Source organism: Hyperolius riggenbachi, chromosome 4 (assembly GCF_040937935.1).
Source record: "Hyperolius riggenbachi isolate aHypRig1 chromosome 4, aHypRig1.pri, whole genome shotgun sequence".
Taxonomy (NCBI): Eukaryota; Metazoa; Chordata; class Amphibia; order Anura; family Hyperoliidae; genus Hyperolius; species Hyperolius riggenbachi.
Genome location: NC_090649.1, coordinates 273220854 through 273244053, shown reverse-complemented (window position 1 = coordinate 273244053; position 23200 = coordinate 273220854). Strand labels below are relative to the sequence as shown.

The 23200-nt window shown below is 43.0% G+C and overlaps 1 protein-coding gene across 4 annotated transcripts in view; it reads right to left on the bottom strand.

Annotated features, from left to right (window-relative positions):
* ARMC2 (armadillo repeat containing 2) overlaps positions 1-23200 on the bottom strand; it is a 249722-nt gene that overhangs the window by 62419 nt on the left and 164103 nt on the right. For all 4 annotated transcript variants that reach the window (XM_068231267.1, XM_068231268.1, XM_068231266.1 and 1 more), the window contains 4 exons: positions 16614-16716; positions 11439-11662; positions 7219-7364; positions 5752-5851 (listed from right to left, as the gene is read on the bottom strand). In XM_068231267.1, coding sequence (XP_068087368.1) covers positions 5752-5851; positions 7219-7364; positions 11439-11662; positions 16614-16716 — 573 coding nt within the window. The remainder of the gene's footprint in view (positions 1-5751; positions 5852-7218; positions 7365-11438; positions 11663-16613; positions 16717-23200) is intronic.

Here is a 23200-nt window from a genome sequence, read left to right as displayed (position 1 = left end):
GGGTTTCCTGACTTGCCATTAAACTTACAGCTAAGTATCCTTCTCTCCCAATCTCTAAAGGTGGCCATATATCAGGCGACTTGGTGGCCGATAGACCATCCGATTCCATTATAATCGAATCAGATGAAAATTGATGCCGCCAAGTGCATGCCCGACTGACAAAGCGACTAATTTCGGACCCGAAATTGGTCGCATAATCGATCGTGCATGCTGCAAGAGCGCAACAGAACCCCCGGTGCTATGCCCCAATGATAAATGTTCCCCCTGGTGCCCTGTGCATGCAATACATTACCTTCCGTCGCCATTGCTAGTCTCCTCAAGCTCCGGGCGCACTCCACTCACCATACACGCGCGCCCCATGTGGTTTCCTAGTAAAGGGCGCGCGCATGACATCAGACGTCATACACACGGCCATTTTACTAGGTAGCCACTTTGCATGCGTGTATGGTGAGCAGAGTGCGCCTGGAGCCTGCAGAGACTATCGGAGGCGGTGGAAAGGTAATGTATACCTTGCACTGGGCACGGGGGACATTTGGGACATCATTAGGGGATATCGTCAGGTGGCGCGGTGCTCGGCTGCAGCGTCACAAGGCTGATTCCCGAAAGATTTCATGCTGATATTGATCGGGAATCGGCCTGTGGTGTATGGGCAGCTGACAGATCTCTTTCTTTTCAGATTCGATTAGAGAGAGATTTGTCTTTTGGTCGAATCTGCTTATCATCGCTAGATGTATGGCTACTTTAAGTATACTTTTCACTTTCCCTGCACAAGTTCTCATGACCACCCATTACATTGTAATGGATATTGACTGTCAGGGATTGGGATTGGGTCCTTGGGTGACATCGCTGTGCTGGGATTTGTACATGACGTCCGAGCTGTGGGTGGGAGAGAGCTGTGCATAAAACAATTGGCCGTACAAGGTTCACTTCAGACCTGATCACTAACTGCTAACTGAAGCAGACAGTGTAATGTCCACTCAGATAGTGCACTGTGGTTCAGTAGGAGTCTGGAGCAGATACGTTTCTACCACAGACTTCTGTAGAAAACGCATCCCCTGTCCAGGTTTATCATGCAAGTTAGATTTTTTCATTGTGGTTATCGCAGCAGATCCGTTGCAGACTGCCCCCCATATCCAACTAAATTTTGTGTACACTCTTATAAACTAATCGGATGCCTCAGCAGTACCATTTTAAAGTGGCGCACACTTTCATGAAATTATTATAAAACATTTCAGTAACTGATTTAAATAGTGCTGTTGTGCTGGGAGTTCCCCATGAATATCCAGATTGGAGTGATCAGGGCTTGGTTGATCTGAAGGAGGGTGGGGGGTGGTGTCAGGGGCAGCCAGTCACAGCAGGCCTAGGGCGGCAAAAGTACAAATCCGGCCCTGCTTGCCTATGAAGGGGTGGTGGTGGGTTATGTGCTTACAGTGTGTGGAGAATTGTAAAGTGTGTACAGCACCTGTGCTAACAGTGAGTGGTTAAGTGTACAGTGTGTGAACAGCGCATGTGCTTACAGTGTGTGTGGACAAAAGTACAGTGTGTGTACAGTGCATATGCTTACAGCCTATGGGTAAGTGTACTGCACATGGGTGTACACAACCCACACATGTGGGAGTTGCACATGAGTAATGGTTCAGAATATGTATTTACAGCATGTCATTGTGGGTAAGTGTACAGCACATGTGTACAGTCATTGGTAAGTGCACACAATGTTTGTAAACAGGGTATCTGTAAAGCACATGGGTAACAGCACATTGTGTCAGTGTACAGCATGGGAGTGTGCGTTGTAAGAGAAGGTAATAGCTTTAAAGCCTTGTACACATGCTAGATGGTTCTCGCACAAGGCGGACAAGTCAGGGTGCCTCTGCAAAGACGAGACTGCTCCCAGCGACGGGAGCGTGACCGTGTGCGGCGCATGCACAGAAGCCCGCCGATACGGAGGGGAACCACAGAAAACTTGGTGACTGCAGAGCTGTGGTGAGGAACACAGAGACTTCTAGGGGCTGGATGAAGCCCCAGATATAAGTAAAAATGCAATAATTATTTTTGCCTCATGTACAGTAGCAAGAAAAAGAATGTCCTATGTTGAGGCTATTTTAAAAACTAGATGTTTAACTATGTAATACAGTGTATATTTTAATAGTATACCCTTACAAACTAAATGCCTCTATTGAAGAGAAAAAGTCAGTCTATTCAGTTTAAACCTACTGTATCCTTTAGGGTTCGTTTCCATTTGCAATGCAGAGCCGCGCAGCTCTGGGTTAGAATTTAGTGTGTGTACAGAACCCACTGACACCAGGACTGACCCCAGGACTGACCCCTGAGTACATAATTCTCCTTCTAGAAAGCCTGCAGAGGATTACAGTAAATGGTACTCTATGTTTTTGATAGAGGCCTGTCACTAACCAGTGTATTGGAAGCACTGGCCTAGTGTAACCAGGTAAGAAACATGTCACCTCTATCAGTCTTCACTAATGCTGGATACACACGGTGCGTTCCCGCACTCGATTTCCCGCTCTATTCCCGGCCGCTCGATTATTTTCGAGCATTTCCGATCACGTTTCGATGAGTGTTAGGTCGATTCTCATGTAAAGTATGCCAAATCGATCTAACAATCCAACGAAGCGCGAATCGGACATGTTGGAAATAATCGAGTGGCCGGGAAGTCGAGTGTGGGAATGCACCGTGTGTATCCAGCATTAGGATGATTTACTACATGGATCTATATTGGACTTATGGAGCTCTATAAGTCCAATATAGCATTGACACATTTGTCACCTCTCCAATTACTAGATAAAGGGGTTCTTTTGAGAACTGTTCAAACAAGCATTTAATAATACTGCTGCTTTGCCTGCAATAGCCCTCGAGGGGCTCATCTACTACTCTCATAACACACAACTCCTGGAGGCAGCAAATATCTCATTCTGTATCTCATCTGTGATGCTAGTCTGCACAACAATCCTTGCCATCAGCCTACACAGTGCGTGATAAATGAAACTTGCTTCCAAACAACATCCCACAACACCCACACAGTGCTAAATGTCAGCTGCATATGTTCCTCACACCTGTGACATGCTAGAATAGCAGACATTTTTCACAAGATCTGACTTTAAAGAGATTATTAACACACACTTATTTAGAGGTTCAGCTGTCTCCTTGCTGGCAGAACTCTCGGTGTCTTGCATTATAGGTGGAATGACGCTTGCTTAGAGGAGGTAGATTCACGCTACACCATGCACAGCCATACTGGCCATCAGAGCCAGTTCACTTTTAATAGCAATGTAATTAGCTGCTATCTTTGCTCTGGTCTCTGGAAGGAGTTTGTGCCTCCTTTCACCACTTTACATTGTGGCTTTTCCCTGTAGGAGATGGCAGATGCATTTCTTCACATACCTTTGTTAATGTTTTATTAGAAACACTGGGAGGCTGGGGGTGGAGCGCACACTACATTTAAACAGGGACAGTTTTAGGTAAAGTAGAGCACTGGTTAAAATGAATGCGAGACCCCTTACATTTTCATACTGTTCTAACAGGAAGCATGCAACCTCTACAGTCCCTGACTTGTGGGGCCCCTTGCCCAGTTTGACCGTATGGAAGCACTGGCACTGCATTTAAAACTACCCCACATGTTTACTGCATGTCTGTATGGGTAAAACATGCCCACATTTCCAGCCAATTACAAAATATTATATAGATAAATGTGCAAGGTGTAGTAAAATAAAAAAGCAGCTGGCTGTTTTTTGAACATGAAAACACATTAGATGTGAATGAGCCCACTGAATAACATGGGCTGTCAATATTAATGTTTTTCCACATTGCCAGAAAAAAAAATATGCATGCAGTGTGATTAGGGCCGAATACTTCACATGATGGTATGTTTAGAAAACTGATGACCTCTGTCTGCCTGCAGCTTTAATGCTTTCATCATGGAAAATGCTAGGAACTCCTGCTGGCTGGCGCATTTCTTCAACCCACCCACCTATTACCAGCAGCCAGCAGCAACGGTACCAGCAACATTCAATGAGAACACAGAGTCAAGTAACTGTAACTCCAGCTCTGCAGTGCCTTGACAAGGGGTCAAAGCTGGTGGAGGCATCACTTGTCTTATCTCTATTATAGTATTTAGGATTAATACAAATTTACTTTCACAGTTCAATGTTGTGCTTTGGCGCAGAAATAGCTGTCAGTTTGTTTTTTTTAACTAGTTCTGCTTTAAACTGGGCACCACTTTGTACAAAAAGAAAAAAAATCAGGGCAAGAGTAAATGACAGGGGACTCCAGGACAGTGGCAGCTGGGCAATGCAGAGGTCTTAATGCTGTACCCTTCCCTAAATCTGGGCCATGAAAACTGAGTCTATGGTGTAATAATACACTGTCACAGAAAAAAAATAATTTGAAAGAACTGTCAAAAAGATCAGTAGTTGGAGATATAGGTTACTAAAAATCCAGGGGCATAACTAGAAATCACTGGGCCCCCCTGCGAAAGTTTGGATGACCCATACACAAAAAACAATTTGAAGGCAGGCTTGGCAGGATATTACAGAAAAAAAAAAAAAAAAACTTATCATAGGTTGCCAGGTATAGGTGCCCCCAATATAGGTAGTCAGGTATAGGTGCCCCCAATGGCCTCAATTCACTAAGCTTTATCAAACGTTTGATAATTTACCTCATGTGTAAAATTTAATTCTGAATTCACTAAAATGTTATAGATTTATTGAACGTTTTATCGATAAAACATTCAATAAATAAATAACACCTTAGTGAATTTAAAATTATATTTAACCCATGAGGTAAATTATCAAACGTTTGATAAAGCTTAGTGAATTGAGGCCAATATAGGTAGTCTGCTAATCATATGCTTTATTGTAAAAGTTGGCCCTACCCTTTTCATGCCCTAATGTTTTTTGCCATACTACATGCATTGTGTGGTATACGGCACAGTTATGTTTCACTAACGATGATCTTCTACAATATCATTATCATCATGGCTATTTGTTGAGCAGCCTCTGAAAACAGTATGGGACAAAAAGTCATGGGATCAAACTGCTACTCATATATCAAATTATTTGTAGTGGTGCTTCTCACCCAAGCACATACAGTACACACCACTGTGACAAAATATGTAAACATCTGATTTGTGACAAACAAGAGATGAAAATAGTCCAACTTGTAAAGCCTTGTATTCATGTATGAGGACTGTCACCCAGCAGGGTCGCCAGGATACCCTCCATACTAGCTAAATAATCAACTGTAGAGAATCTGTCATTTGGTACCAGAGATTTGTAACCCTTACAGTGATAGAAAAAAAATAAAAGGATACTGCCTATCTGTAGGAATTGCAAGCATACATACACGTTTATCTCATCAGGTTATATGTCACGTCAATATCATGTAATGGCAGTGCTGTAACTCAAGGCGCATTTATGCATAAAGCTGCCATACAATAATAAATATGTTTTGCATTCTTTGCTATGCAGCAGGCTTGATAAATGTCTCCCTCTCTGTGTTCTGTGTAGGTTCAAAAACCACCTCATTAAACTTTCATTTCCCTTTTCTGCGCAGTGCACAACACAAAGGGGTTCCTGAAAGTTCACACTTCTCAGTTTTGTCTGGCATCAAAACTCAGACATGTACTGACAAAAGCTGTTGATGTGATTGAGTGATTTTGATTGTAGACGGTTTGTTGAGATACGGTAAACACAGAAAAGGGTGCATTATAATGGTATAAAAATAAAGGTGATGACTTACTTGTTTCTTTGGATGTCTGTTCAGCACAGCCAGAAGTACAGAGTAACATTTGGAACAATCTGCCAGAGCTGTACAGCAGTCATTGAATGTAGACAGTTTACTGGAATAAGGATACCAAATGTTAAACCTCAGATGCCAATCTTATACTATATTCAACTGCCATCCATACACCAATTAGGAAGGTCCCAAAATTAAAGAGGAACTCCAGTGAAAATAATGTAATAAAAAAGTGCTTCATTTTTACAATAATTATGTATGAATGATTTAGGCCTCTTGCACACTGCACGCGATTCCGATTCAGATTCCGCTTTTTAATCAGTTTTTACATCCGATTCAGATTCCGATTTGCAGTGTGCAGGGAGCAAACTGCAAATCTGAATCTGAATCGGATGTAAAAACTGATAAAAAGCGGAATCTGAATCTGAATCACTTGCAGTGTGCAAGAGGCCTTAGTCAGTGTTTGCCCATTGTAAAATCTTTTTAAATCACTGATTTACATTCTGACATTTATTACATGGTGACATTTTTACTGTTGGCAGGTGATGTAGCTGCTGCATACTTTTTTGGCAGTTGGAAACAGCTGTAAACAGCTTTTTCCCACAATGCAACAACGTTCACAGACAGGAAACTGCCAAGAGTACCACAGTCCTCAGAGTTTCTTGTGGGAGGGGTTTCACCACAATATCAGTCATACAGCACCCCCTGATGGTCTGTTTGTGAAAAGGAATAGATTTCTCATGTAAAAGGGGGTATCAGCTACTGATTACGATAAAGTTCAATTTTTGGTCGGAGTTTCTATTTAAGTTTTAACTCCTTTGCCGGCTCTTTTACTCTGGGATACCTAATAATTGTTCTTGATGCCTACAACAGTGGGGGAATGGGTAGAGCAGCAGAGCACAGCTTTACCTGCTCCAGCATTGAGTTAGTTCTTGTTTGCAGCTGCCGCGTACAGGGTACCTTCACTCCTACCAACTTCTGATGCATGTCACATGATATACAACAGGAGCCGTACGGAACGGACATGTGCTGTACAGCAGAGTGTTCAGACCCAGCACTGGAGCAGGTAAAGCTGCACTGCTCTATTCTGCAAATTAAATGAAGTGTGTAAGTGTGTGTGTGTGGTGCATGCGTGCGTCTCTCTACACTTGCTGGGGTGGGGCTGGGTAAGTGTCCATAGCTAAGGATTGCAGTAAGCAGTACTTGGCTAGCAGTGGTGATGTTTTAATTCAGTAAAATAAGGTGGTAAAATTATCAATATTCCTTGACTGATTTTGGATCAGGAAAGTAGCGAACATTAGCGGCATTGAGGGTACATCTTTTAGTGTATGCCTTCCTTTAGGTATATATGGTAGCTCTACTTAAAAATATAGCTAAACCTTTCTGCTAAGTATTCTACATCCACAACTACACAAATGTGTCATTTCAAACAACTGATCAATATACAATATATAGAACATAGGAACTCACCTGAGTATCCGTGAGATATTAGTGCAGATGTCCTTATCATTCATGAAAACATCCATAAGGCTACATAAATGCAATAAGGCATTACAGGCAAGGAACTTTTGTCTTGACTGTGAAAGATCAGCCAGGTTCCGTAAAGCTGCAGTTAGCTGTGTAATGTAAAGAGGAATACAATTAAAAATAGATGTTAATATTTAATACAGATTAGCAACCTAAAGCAGTGGTGATACTTGGTGAAAGCATTGTGTGCTAGTTATGTACCGATATGATTCTTGGTCAAAAATACATACAATATAATAACCGTAAAAAATACTTTTTATCTTCAGGGATATGTTGTAGTTCTATCCCCCCTCCTTTTGCTGCATATACATCACCAACATGTAACATAAATAGTGTGTATGTATGGCAAATTCTTTAACCTCCTTGCCGGTTCAATTCCTCCGGCAAGGAGGCAGCGCAGGAGTTTTTTTTTTAAATCATTTAGCGAGCCGAGGGCTCGCTACATGATAGCCGCTGAGCGGCGGCATCCCCCCACCTTCGGCGATCAGAGTATGCAGGAAATCCCGTTGAGAACGGGATTTCCTGCAGGGCTTCCCCGGTCGCCATGGCGACGGGGCGGGAGGACGTCATGGACGTCGGGACGTCATGGGGAATCCCGATCCGCCCCTCAACGCTGCCTGGCACTGATTGGCCAGGCAGCGCAGGGGTCTGGGGCGGGGGGGAGCGGCTCGGCGCGGCGGATTGCGGCGGATTGGCGGCAAGCGGCGGCGATCGGAAGTTACAAGCAGCTAGCAAAGTGCTAGCTGCTTGTAACAAAAAAAAATTATGCAAATCGGCCCAGCGGGGCCTAAGCAATCCTCCTGCGCAGGTTACCCCGAACTGAGTTCGGGATAACCGGCAAGGAGGTTAAAGGACACCCGAGGCAAAAATAACTAATGAAATAAACGGTTGTATCTATCTTCCTTCTCCTAAAAATGACTTTTTAAGCTATTCCACAGTTTTATTTTATATTGAAATCTACTTTTAAACTTTTTTACTGTTTTATTATTTTTGCTCAATGACACATTCATTAAAGCAAAGTTCCCCAACCCTGTCCTCAAGGCCCGCCAACAGTACATGTTTTGCAGAAAGCCACAAACATGCACAGGTGAGGTAATTAGCGTCTCAGCAGAGCTGATTAACTACTTCTGTGGATTTCCACAAAACATGCACTGTTGGTGGGCCTTGAGGACAGGGTTGAGGAACACTGCATTAAAGTATGCCAGAGCTAAAATCTATGAACTATTGGCTCTTTTTATCTCTTTTTTTGCTTTCAGAAGCCATTTTCTGCTAGGAAAGTGTTTTATAGTTGGAATTGCTTATCCGTGAGGGTCACACTGTAGTCACTTCCTGTCTGAGTCAGGACTGAGTCAGCCACTTAAATACCTAATATTTAACTCTTGTAGGCGTAGATAGAAAAAAAAAAAAGGAACACAGCATAGTTATTTGTGTGCTAGGCACTGTAAATTCTCATGTCTATCTCATCATGTCACATGTCAACTCGGGTATCCTTTAAAGATTTGGGGGATTACTGGTTGCTCAGATTTCAATAGGAACATTATGAACTTCAATGAAGCTCTGCCAAGATCAATAATATCATGAAAATTTGTAGACTATTTAGATTATGTATATGATGTGATTACTCTGTTTGGCGGAAGTTTTGCTTAGCAACCAAAAGTGGTTGCTTTTTGGTTCCTTTTGGATCACAATAAAATCTAGTATGTCTCAATAACTTGCCTGGATTTAACCTCATTACTGCCATAATTCCTACTCCATAAAAGCCATGTTTTGCTACACCTTACAATAGTGAACACCAAAAATCCAGCCATAGGTGCATGCATGTTGGAACACAGGTCAGCAGGGGAAAAAAAATCATTTGTATGGCTGTAATAAAAACAAATCTGAAGTGAAAATATACTTATGAGATCATGATTTGTATGTGTAGTACATATAATAAATAGAACATTAGTAGTAAAGAAAAGAGTTTCATATTGTTTTCCAGTTCAGGAAGCGATTAAAAAAAATGTAATTGTTATCTACGCAAAAGAGCTTCTATGAGCTAGTCGACTAACTTGGTCCAACTCGGTCCTGTTTTCTGAAGAACTTAAACTGCCTGACTTGGGCACTTTTTACTGACCTGAGCAAGTGGGCCAGTACCTGTGAAACGCGTTGTCTTTGTTGTGTATCATTAAAATTAATTTCTGTCTATGTGGTATGTATTCTGATGGAGGCAAGACATAATTACTTCTATACTATACGATTTAAAGTTAAGTTATATTCTGGGCGCCTCCTACGCAACATTTTAGCTATAGTCCAACCCTTCAGGGTAGTATATTGTACACTATGTGTCCAAATACCTAAGGAGAGAGACTAACCAGCACCTGCCTAGTGGATCTGGGATACCGAACGGGAACAGTTAAAATTTCCTGTAGGCTCTGTCGATGGTTGCAGGAGTGCAATCCACCCTTGTGAGTATAACTTTATACTCTACTCAGCATCTACTTTGTTTAAAGAGAAACTCCGACCAAGAATTGAACTTTATCCCAATCAGTAGCTAATACCCCCTTTTACATGAGAAATATATTCCTTTTCACAAACAGACCATCAGGGAGCGGTGTATGGCCGATATTGTGGTGAACCCCCTCCCACCAGAAACAAGAAAATTACGTGCTCTTGGCAGTTTCCTGTAAGTGAACCTTGCTGCATTGTGGGAAATAGCGGTTTACAGCTGTTTCCAACTGCCAAAAAAACATGCAGCAGCTACATCACCTGCCAACAAAAATGTCATCATGTAATAAATGTCAGAATGTAAATCAGGGATTTAAAAGATTTTACAATGGGCAAACACTGACTAAATCATTTATACATAATTATTTAAAAATGAAGCACTTTTTTATTACATTATTTTCACTGGAGTTCCTCTTTAACGATATTGCACCATTAGGCTCCTGGTCTCTCTCATTTCAGAACCTTGGAGGTTTTTTTCACAACCACCAGGAACTATCCCCTACTCCTAACCTTAAAGAGAACCTGAACTGAAAATTAAAAGTCTAAACAAACTTAAGCACGTCATACTTACCTCCTGTGTAGTCTACTCATCAATCTCTTTCTCCTCACCTGCGTCCTGTTTGTCCACTGTGATCAATAGAATTCTCTATCCTCGATTTTAAAAATGGCCATTACCCCATAACAGCTTCCTGGTCAGCACACTGTTAAACTATAATATCACCCACTTGAGCCATAGGGAAACATGGACATTACCTTGCACATTCAGTTGTAACTGACAGTAGCTGATATATAACTGACAGCAACTGGTATATTTCAGTTATTCAGTTAATATATTTCAAAATATTGTCAGAACTGGAAGGGATCACTGTAAGAAGAAAATGGTTTCTGAGAGGAACTGATGGTGAGGTAAGTATGTAATATTCATTTGCAGCTACATCGTGTGTTTATTTTAAATAATTTTACTCAGTTCAGGTTCCCTTTAACCACCCCTCACTGCAAAAAAAATCCCAAAAAATATTGGGCCATATCCATAGAAAATATTGGTAAAGGTATGACATTTCTTCATACATTTATCAATATTTTCTATGGGCCCCTTTGAGACGCCCAAACTTCTGCTGCTAATGGATGTCCAAATTTCCTGCATCCCAATGTACACCTTCAAACAGACTTACATCATATTCCTTTGATGTACATTATACATGAACAACCATATACTGCTTTCATTACCTTAAGAAAAATGACCTCTAAAAAGATTTCCCCTCCTCTCCCGCTCAATAGAAATGAACACGCCATCACCATGCCATTCAGCCAAATCAATAGCGCATGCTCATAGGATGGTTGTGGTTACTGGATAGTGCTTTCTACACTCTACAACCACACTGTACCAGGATTAACCAAACTGTACATTCCCGGGACTCCACAGCAAGAGGGGCAAGATGGCCTTTTTCAGATGTTTTGTAGTTAAACTATGTATTATGGTATAAAGTCCTGTGTTGCATGTACATAAGACTTCATTGCTACTCCTAAGATCTACTGCTTTCTGATTCTTGTCAGCACAAATAATGACTTAGAAGTATCATTTGGCAAGAAACATTTTAATTTGCAGGAAATATTGATCATCCGAATGGAAAAAAAAAACAGTCAAGATATTTTAATAGTTATGAGAATGAACAGACCTGTACTACCAGATGGCTCATATCAGAGGAAGCCATTTCTGGACCAGTGCTGAAACAGATGATCTGCTTAATTAACTCAACTAGAATTTCCACTGCTTGTTCTTGGAGTAACTCGCTGAGGAGAACAGAATTCCCAGATAGGAATTTGATAGTCCCCAAACAGTAAAGGAAGGCCTCAGTGTTAGACTGGACATCTTCTTTCTGAAGGACCTCTAATAATGCACCTGAGGGAAATATAAAAGGTAGGGTGTAAAAATAAACCCTGTAAATGCCAGACTTAAAGAGGAACTGTAACTAAGCATTGAACTTAATCTCAATCAGTAGTGGATAACCTTTTTCCCATGAGAAATCTTTACCTTTTCTCTAATAGATCATCAGGGGGTCTGTATGGCTGATATTGTGGTGAAATGCCTCCCCACAGTGTGAATTCAGCAACTAGGTCCTGACAGTTTTCTGTCTGTGAGCCTTGTTGCATTGTGGGTAAGAACAATGGTTTCCAACTGCCAAGCAACCAGTATCTCCCTCTGTGCATCTGTATATCTATTAAAAAAGCAACCTTTAAGGGCCCGTTTACATTAGGAGCGGTGCGATGCGGCTACATAGCCGCATCGCACAACGGGTGGCCTGAACCCAATGCACAGCAATGGAACAGTTTCCATTGCGTGCACTGCGTGGGGAGCGGTGCAGAGCGATCCGAGAATCTGCAGCATGCTGCAGATTCTTGCACAGCCGCATCCGCCCAACATCTCCTTCAATACACTTCCGCATCTGGAGATACGGAAGTGACTCGGATGGGAGCGGAAGTAATGCGTGCCCGCATCGGCTCCCATCCGCAAATGGAAATAGGCCCTTAAGGTGGCCACACATCATACAATTTTTAAAATATCTGTTCAATTTAAGAATTGCAATCAATTTTTCTGACTGATTGTAACATTTCAAAAATATGACCAATGTACCACACACGTATGTTAATTTTTTTTCCCAATTATTATAAAAATGATTGGAAACTGAGAAAATTGCTAGGGTGTGTATATTAATAAATTGACAATCTAACACACACCATACAATCTTTAGAAAGATTGAAGAAAAATATCTGGCGTTCCGGATCGATAAAAATCGAAGAAAACGGGAAATCCGATCGGATTTTTCAGTCGAATGAAAAAAAGCTTTCGATTTTTTCGGGAGATCCGATAGTTTTTATCGAATTACCGTAAAATCGGATCATTTTATTGTATCGTGTGTGGCCACCTTTAGCCTATCGCATTATTAGGGGGTGCGGTTATAGATAATGGCAGTTGGCGCTGTCTGTGTTTTTTTTACATGTCTGCCAGTAGTAAAGATGATTACGTGCATGCTTATTGTGGAACAAACAATATGAACAAATTACATGGCAAATATCAATCATTTCTTGATCTCTTGTATTTTTTTTTTTTGACTTCTCACTTTGCAATGTATTGATTAATCCCCCCCCCCCCCCCCCTTCCTTTCGCTACAGTTCCTCTTTAACCACTATAATTTCATATGTTTTTGGCAAAATATTTTCAATAGCCAGGGTTTCATTAATTTGGCATTAGGACTTATTATCTGACCATAATGTTTGAGGAAAATAACTGTGGCTTTTGTTTTAGAACATTGTACAGACGTGCCTGCCCTTGTCACAGAAGACAGAATCCTGCATTTCCCTGCACTGAGTCCTTTGACACATACACATTAGGGAATTGATTTGGTGTATCATCTCTTTCTGCAAAGAATGATTAGTCAATATTGTCTGCTTTGTCTGCTACAGTGTAAAGGGACACCAAACTTGGAGCAAAATCTCGATCCCGCACAACACACAAAACCAGCTGGTAAGTATGCAGAGTCTATTGACATTTTAAATTAAGCCTGAAGTGTCTCTGATACAGACAGTGTTGGTAAAGCTGCATATTAGACACCCTTACCACCATTTAAAGTCAATCACTGCTCAAAAGTGTAGGTTCTCAACACATGCTACATGTAGCCCTGGGGGTAACTGGGCTGGCTTCAGGGGGTAACTGGGCTGGCTTCAGGGGGTAACTGAAAGTGTTACTCAGTCTATTTCAGTGAGTTTGGGATTAAAAAATAAATCCTATAAAAAGGAGTCTGAATAAATATTTTTAATTAAAAGCATTAGGACAGAAATATTGATTACTCCTATCAAATGCATGTGTTCAGGGGTACTAAAGAGGACAACAGAGGGTACTCTGCACACACCATCTTTCATAAAGGGGTTCATGCTATAATAATGCTCCAAAGAGATGGCTATGCTGACTAAAGTTTTTCCTAGCAATTTAGAACATTTTTGCAGTGCAACAGTTTAGGCTAAAGCTGGGCCTCTTATTTTCTTTGCTATATACGCCAAGCAGGCCTTTACATATCCAAAGGTGGGTCTCTATGAGATAAGCTTGTAGAACAGTAGAGAAATGCTTAGGAGAAGCACCACAAAAACAGTGTGCCAGAGCCTGCATCTCAGTGTCCATAGAGATGCTCAATTTGCAGAAACAACAAGGAGGCCGGCACCACTCCAAAGTAAATGATATGCTCTTTTTTTGCATCAAAGTGGTGGCATGTACAATGACAGACGCTGTTTCGGGCATAGCCCTTTCTAAAATTGCAATAGCCATACAAAACAGCTCAGTGTAGTCCCTTTAAATAACCAACCCCAATAAAAACACCAATCGGTGTCCTGCTGGAGGTGATTACCCAGCGGACCTTATGGGGAACATGCATGTCACTATGCAAATCAGCAGATAAACCATTTACCTGCCACCTATGAGATCTGGTATGCAGCATAGCATGGCTCGAGGATGCTCCGAACTAACGCCGTCAACACTTGCTTCCTGGTCAGCCACCCAGAGCGGTACGTCACTTCCGTCATGTTAGATGGAAGTCAGGTTTTGGAACGCATATGGTTCTGTATTTTTGTGCCGCATGCGTACTTTCGGTCGCGTCCGCCCCCCTGGTTGACGTAGCTTGCTGTGATTGGTTGGTCGAGGGTGGCTGACCAGGAAGCCCCCTATGTGACGTTGCACGCTATGATTGGTCGATTTGGTGTGACCAACCAGGAAGCTGTGGTGACATCAGTAGGAAGTGTTGGAACGGCGTTAGTTCGGGGTGTCCTCGAGCCATGCTATGCTGGATACCAGATCTCATAGGTGGCAGGTAAATGGTTAATTTGCCGATTTGCATAGTGACATGCATGTTCCCCATCAGGTCCGCCGGGTAATCCCGCCCAGCAAGACACTGATTGGTGTTTTTCTTGGGGGTGGGTTATTTAAAGGCACTACACTGCATTGTTTTGTGTGGCTATTGAAATTTGAGAAGGGGCTATGCCCAAAACAGCATCTGTCATTGTACATGCCACCACTTTGATGCAATATAAGAGCATATCATTTTCTTTGGAGTTGTGTCGGCTTCCTTGTTGTTTCTATAAGCTTGTAGAACAGGCAGGGTATGGTTGAAAGGGGCAATGTCTGGTCTCTGAGACGTGTCTACGCACAGAATTACAGTCACTCTCCCTACCATAGAACTAAATGGCCATATGCCTCTGCACATGTTCTGTAGTTTATAAGTAATTATACGAAGTAGCTACGGTACTTGTGGAAATGTACAAATCTGTTCCACTCCAACTTTGAAGCTACTAGCTAAAATGGTACACAAGAGACATCCTCACTGCTTTGTATTCCACTTGGCTGTATCTAAGCTAGATATAGATCAATTGATTCAATTGTGCTGAAATCTTGTGTAATAGCTAGTGGTGTAAAGTGGCTAAACAGGTAAACAATCAATATTAGGAGAATAAATAACTGATGTGATCTAACACCAGCTGAATTGTGTATGACAGGCTTTAGGTTACAGTGAAAATAGTTATTAAATGTGATAAGCCATGTTGCAATGATGTACATTTTTATTCTTTCATAACAAAAAGCAAAAAGAGGAAACTGGCCTGTGTGCACACAATCTGTTTGTGCAGTTCAAATGTTAGCTTAATTTATCTTCTTCTGTTCCCAGGCTTCCATAATTGTGTCACCAGATTCAAAGAGCACCCCAATGCGTGTCCTTAGTCTCCCTTAACTCAACATCAGTGGTGTGTCCTCAGCTTCTCAGTGCACCTTCTAAGTGTGTTCTCAGATTCCTAGCCCCTCTCCCAATGGTGTCCAGCCTCCAATGCTCTATGTAAGAGTATTCCTTGGCTCCCTGTGTACCTCCTAAGGGAGTCTCCAGGCTCCATATGCACACCCTCACGCATGCTCACAGTCTTATAACGCAACCTATAAACACCTATAAACCTATTCTCTTCCTAAGTGTCCATACCTAACCAGTGAATGCCCTCAACCTTCTACTGCTTCCCATATTGTCACCTGCCACCCACTGCCCCTCCTAAGTGTGTCCCCAGTCAGGGGCGTAACTAGAAATCACTGGGCCTCCCTGCAAAAGTTTGGTTGGGGCCCACTCCCCCAATAACTTCCCCCCGGGGGCTGGGGGTATAAGAGCGCTGTACACAAGACCCTGCTGAACAATGAATAGGGACAGTCTACAAATCTTTGTCTACAACATGTTGAATGATTCATAATCAGTGGCTGAGCAGATGCAGTCATTAGAACAATTGTGCAGACAGCAGAACGTTTTTTTCTCTCTGTGCCCTTAGTTGTCAGTCTCTCGGGAATGGGAAAAGAAACTTCTCCCCCGACGGGGCCCCCCTGCTGCTGCATCCTTTGCAAGGTCTATTGTTACGCCCCTGTCCCCAGTATTCCAGCCCGCCCCATAGGAATATTCCCACATCTATTTTTCTCCCTTTCACGTACCTTTTATTCGTCTCATGCACAGATTTCTATGCATAAATGTATTTGGCTACTTAAAAGCGTTTACCATTTTTATATCGAGCCTAAATGATTAGATTTATCCCACTGCTTGTCTGTGGATGCCCTCAACTTGCAGCAGAGAATAAAGATTTTTTTTAATCTAACCTTTAGTCTGAATTGTAACAATGGCTCACTGTCTAATAAGGGTAAAGTTTACCAATTAATGCTTTGTAAGGTCTATCCAAGAGAGCATGACAAATGGTATTGCCAAGAAATGTTTAGAAACTGCTGAGGTCGTTTATTGAGCAAGATGAAGAATAAAGTGTCGCCATAAAAGAGGAATAAATGAGCTCACCCGTTATGTTATCATTTTGGAAGAGATGATCATTGTTTTTGCTTCTGCTTATTTTGAACACAAGCTTGCAGATGTTCAAGAGGTTCTTGCCGCTTACTTTGAACTAAACACAAAGAGACAGAAGGTTTATACTGTGCACAGTGACATCACTCACAGGCTTGTACATGTGCTGGCTTATTTAGTAAGGCATTGATAGTAGCAATGATATGCAAGCATTAGTTACCTTCAGCATCCACTATCCATCTTTTATTAAACTGTGACAACTTACAGTGGGGTGCGAAAGTTTGGGCAACCTCGTTAATCATCATGATTTTCCAGTATAAATTGTTGGTTGTTACGATAAAAAATGTCAGTTAAATATATGATATAGGAGACACACACAGTGATGTTTGAGGAGTGAAATGACGTTTATTGGATTTACAGAAAGTGTGCAATAATTGTTTAACCACTTGTCGACCGCTCACTACCTATGTGCGCCGGCAAAGTGGCACCCCCAGGACCGCGTAACTCCGATCGGCGGTGGTACCTGGAGGACTGAATAGCTGGGGATCGTGCGCGCATCCGGCGGCATTAGGCTCTGCCCACCCGCAATGTCAACCCACCGGCCAATTAGCAGCGCTTGCGGGTTGTTAACCCCCGATCTGCCGCTTACAAAGTGTATAATACACTTTGTTAAGCTAACAAAGTGTATTATACAGGCTGCCTCCTGCCCTGGTGGCCCCAGTGATCGAGGGTCCACCAGGGCAGGAGTCAGCCCTTCTAGTAAAAGCACACACAAACTGATCCTACCCCCCCTGCGCCCTGATTGCCCACAGCACCCCTCAGACCCCGCCTGATCACCACCTCAGACCACTGTTTGCACCCAATCACCCTCCTAATCAGCCATCAATCACTCCCTGTCACTGCATAATGTTAGATTAGGTCCCAAACTGCCCCCTGGGAGCTCCTGATTACCCCCCCCCCCCCACCCTCAGAACCTTCCCAGACCTACACCTCCCCCCCCCCCCCCGTGTGCTCTCCCCTGTAATCACCCACTGATCACCTGCCAATCACCTATCAATCACCCAATCACCCCCTGTCACCACCTGTCACTGCTACCCATCAGATCAGACCCTAATCTGCCCCTTGCGGGCACCCAAACACCCGCCCACACCCTCAGATCGCCCTTAGACCCCCCCTGATCACCTCCCCAGTGCCCCAGTGTCTCACCATTGGATCACCAGTTCCCAAAAAGGGCCCAGATAGGGCCCCCTCCTAGCTCCCGTCCAATACATGGAGGGTATACTCTGACATATGTGTGTATATATATATATATATGGGTATAGATATATGCTGTTGATATATATGTATGCCCACCGAAACATAAAATTAAAAATAAAACAGCACCCCTCCCACTAGCAAGGTGCTATTTATAAACTTTCCCCCTTCCCCCCCCCCCCCTCCCTCTCGAAACACTCAACTCCCAAAATAGAATGGGATATACGGAATACGTGGGAGCATCCATAAAGATTCCCTGGAAACTCGTCCCCCCCCCCCCCTCCCCCGGCCCCCAGGAGGGGGATGGCTATAAGGGCAGGCATAGACAATCCCTGTTCCCTACATCCATGTCTATTTTAGGTTATACGCCCTCACCAAACATATAGAACAAGAGAGAAATACTAATTTTATTATGCATTCAAGACACATTGGGATAGAATTTGGAGAACAACTGTATGGCAAACTAAGAAAATATAGACACCAGCACCTACATAATAAAAGCTTGCGTCATCATTATGAGTGCTGAATATAGCTACAATCATGTATGTATATCTGTATTCACTAAAAAGAAGCATGCTACTCTGGTAGCTCATTATATTTGTATTGATATTACCATTCCCATGTATTGTGCATTTCATATTTTAAATAATTTATAAACTTTTATGTAATTTGCATACTCTGTATTTTAAGACATATTTGCTCAATATTGTTGTGGACAAATTGCCACATAAGAATCTGCTACATCCTAACATAAGTGGAATGAGAAAAAGTTTTCTTAATACAAAGCTCTATCTATGTCGGACCACACAAAAATGGCCGACGATACCTAGGAGCCATACATAGATGCCCAGAATCCCCGGCGTCTCCTAGGAGACTAGACGCTGGAGGGGCAGACATCACCTGTGAAGCGCAACCACGCATAACAGCGAGGTGACGCTCTGTCCTTCCGCCACACCCCCCTCCCCACACCAGACCTGCGTCCTCCATAACTCAGCGTCACCACGCTTAGTAGCGAGATGACGCTGTAAACTACGCCCTCTGCCACCACGTCACGAGTACCTGATGCCCCCTACCCCACATACATACAACATGGGGGAGATACGGAGCCAGCGTCCACCACGCCCCCTGCCGCGTGACACACGCGGAAATACGGAGGCTCCTCACTCTTAAAACCGTCCAGCGGCAATGGCGGCGCTTATGAGGCGCCCGAGACCGAACACTTCTGAAACTAGGTAAGAAGCTCCATATAGGAGCAGATGTACTTCTCTTCCCTCCACTGTCCCCACATGTAGTTATATTGATACAGTTATATTGATTACCACATACTCCCCGCAGTATCATGGAGCCCTTCAAACTCCGTCCATGCTAGGCACCAGCCAATTGAGATGGTGCAAATGATAGTAAAGTCACTTAGATAATATGGGGCCCATGCATGCTACTTACCGAACACCAGAAACCAACATATTAAATAGAATATAAATGCATGTATTGTACCCCATGCTCTTAATAATATGATCCACTGTGTCATTGTTTTATTGCTCTATTTCTCTTATGCAATAGAGGAACATCCGAGTATAGATCACCAACTTATCACTATGACTACTTTTCCATTGTGTATAATATAAATATAAAAATACAAGAAGTTTTTAGACGAATTTTTAGATATGTTTTTAGCTATATCTGTCTATAATATATCACAAGTGCTTCTATGTCTCAGTGCCCCGCTATCTCTTTTTTATCTTAAAGGCACGAAACACGACCTGATGAAGCGGTTGTATACCGCGAAACGCGTTGTCATTTTAAAGTGCTACAATAAATTCTCATTTTACCCAACCATACGAGAGTGACTACTTATTAAGGTAGGATCTTTCCATATTCCTGAAACAATAATTAGAAAAACTGGCAGTTCCAAAATTGGAGCATATGAACCCAATTCTCATCTAGACCTGTAGAATTGTTATATGCATAAACAGATTGATTAAGTCTAAAGTGAGATCTGAAGTACCTCCAAGGGCGCCTCCTACCCTCCCGTGTTGATACCTCCCCTGGGACCAGGGGCCACCACCTTGGCAGGTGGTATTTTCTCAAAGGAGCTGCGACCGATAACATCTCGTCACAAGGCCGAGTGGGGACGGTACTTCCCCACACACGTGATACAGTGGTTGCCTTACATGCAACCTAGCCTTGTGAGTATATACGATCTTTTACTTACTAAAGAAAAATCTACTCGTGTGATACTACACCAGATCGGGCTCCCGGTGTCTTCCCGCCCCTTTCTATCTCCTCTAGCACACATCCTGGAATTCTAGCACCTCATGAAACATGACAGGTGCTCAGAAAAGTCAAAGATGCTTCAAAATGGGAAAATTCACTTTTGGCACCATAGTTTGTAAACGCTATAACTTTTATATACACTTATTGGATTTTTTTTATCAAACACATGCAGCACAATAAATTTGGACAAAAATGTATATAGAAATTTTACTTTATTTGAAAAATTTCAGCACAGAAAGTAAAAAAAAAATAAAAAATATTTTTTTTTTACAAAATTCATGTCTTTTTTGATGAATATAATAAAAACTAAAAATTACAGCAGCAATCAAATAGCACCAAAAGAAAGCTGCATTAGTGACAAGAAAAGGAGGTAAAATTTATTTAGGTGGTAGGTTGTATGAGCGAGCAATAAACCGTTAAAGCTGCAGTGGTCTGAATGGAAAAAAAGTGTCTGGTCCTTAAAGAGACACTGTAACAAGAAAAACGTCCCCTGGGGGGTACTCACCTCGGGAGGGGGAAGCCTCCGGATTCTAATGAGGCTTCCCCTGTCCTCCTCTATTCCACGGGGGTCTCGCTGCAGCCCTTCAAATCCGGCCCGACAGATCTGACAGCCTGTTCAATATTTACCTTTCCAGGCTCCAGCGGGAGGCGCTGTTTCGGCTCTTCTGACGGAGATGGGCGGAAATAGCCGATCTGTGTCGGGTCCGCTCTACTGCGCAGGTGACTTGTGCCTGTGCAGTAGAGCGTCCCGACAGAGATCTTTATCTCCGCGGGAAGGAGCGGATACTGCGCCTGCGCTGGAGCCAAAAGGCAAATATTACATCGCCGCCGCTCTGGGAGGATTTTTGCCGCCACCGTGGGACCGAGGAGGACGGGGGAAGCCTCAATAGGATCCAGAGGCTTCCCCCACCCGAGGTGAGTACCCCCTAGGGGAGTTCTTTTTGTAACAGATTTTCTTTAAGGGGTTTTAAGACTGCAGTCCTTAAAGCGGTATTGTCACCATAAAATCAAATTTCAACAGCAACTGGTCTGAGTGTATTAAGTGATAAAGATGCTAATCCTGCATTCAAAACTTGCAAAACTTTTTCTGCTGTTATGGTTTGGAGTTATCACATACATTATGAGCACTGGCCCTAGTGCCAAACAGTGCCAAAGAGTTGAATGCTGGGAGTTCTTTATATCTATAATATATTCATCCTCTTCCACTTATTTCCCTGCCTAGCTTTCTTATCTGAAACACCTCTGCTCACTTGTGTTTACAAGCAAGGCTGAGGTGACTCAGCGAAAGAAGGATAAGACAGTGTAGTTCCTAGTATACACCTCAGTGGGAGACTCTGGGAGGAGGGCAGCTAATGCATACACAACGAGCAAGAGAAGGGAATGGGGGAAAACAAGAGTCAGGGAGGATATGATGTCAGCATTAGCTTGGCAAGATAACCACTGCCTAGAATAGGATTTTCTGCTTTTCCTTTATAAAATTCACAGGAATCAGTATGTGGATAGCACAATACATCTGTTATGTAAGTAGAAGTAGTATTTATCTACTTATATACAGTATGTGTTTTTTATTTCTAGGTTAGCATGGGTGTCGCTTGTTCTTTAAGTGGTTAAACAAAATTAGGCAGGTGCATACATTTGGGCACCACAAAAAAGAAATGAAATCAATATTTAGTAGATCCTCCTTTTGCAGAAATTACAGCCTGTAAACGCTTCCTGTAGGTTCCAATGAGAGTCTGGTTTCTGGTTGAAGGTATTTTGGACCATTCCTCTTAACAAAACACATCTAGTTCATTCAGGTTTGATGGCTTCCGAGCAAGGACAGCTCTCATTAACACACACCACAGATTTTCAATTATATTCAGGTCTGGGGACTGCAATGGCCATTCCAGAACATTGTACTTGTTCCTCTGCATGAATGCCTTAGTGGATTTTGAGCAGTGTTTAGGGTCGTTGTCTTGTTGAAAGATCCAGCCCCAGCGCAGCTTCAGCTTTGTTACTGATTCCTGGACATTGGTCTCCAGAATCTGCTGATACTGAGTGGAATCCATGCGTCCTCAACTTTAACAAGATTCCCAGTCCCTGCACTGGCCACACAGCCCCACAGCATGATGGAACCACCACTATATTTTACTGTAGGTAGCAGGTGTTTTTCTTGGAATGTCGTGCTGTTTTTCCTAGATGCATAATTTTCCTCCATGCATAACGCCCCTTGTTATGCCCAAATAACACAATTTTAGTTTCATCAGTCCACATCACCTTATTCCAAAATTAAGCTGGCCTATCCAAACATGCTTTAGCATACCTCAAGCGGCTCTGTATGTGCTGTGGGCAGAGACAAGGCTTCCTCTGCATCACTCTCGCATACAGCATCTCCTTGGGTAAAGTGTGCCGAATGGTTGAATGATGCACAGTGACTCCATCTGCAGCAAGATGATGTTGTAGGTCTTTGGTGCTGGTCTGTCTGTAGGTTGACTGACTGTTCTCACCATTCATCGCTTCTGTCTGATATTTTTCTTGGTCTGCCACTTTGAGCCTTAAAGAGACACTGAAGCGAGAATAAATCTCGCTTCAGTGCTTATATTCAGCAGGGGCATGTGTGCTATCCCGCGGCTGAACGGGGATCCCTTCACCCCCAAATCCCCCCCTGCAAAATCAACGTTCAAATTGGTCGTAGATTTTGCTGCTCTTGAGGCAGGGCTAACGGCTGCAGCCCTGCCTCTCAGCGCCGTCTATCAGCAGCGCATCGCCGCCTCTCCCGCGCCCCTCTCAGCGAAGGAAGACTGAGAGGGGCGGGGGAGAGGCGGAGATACGCGCTGAGAGACGCACGTGAGGCAGGGCCGTGGCCATTAGCCCTGCCTGAATGCGGAATCGCTGCCCGGGACTCCACGAGGGGATTGGGGAGGTAAGGGACCCTTTTTTAGCCGCGGGATAGCGGCGTTTTAGCAGGGGCACACATGCCCCTGCTGAATATAAGCACTGAAGCGAGATTTATTCTTGCTTCAGTGTCTCTTTAACTTAAATTGAGCCTGTGGTCCTACATTTCCTCAATATGTTGT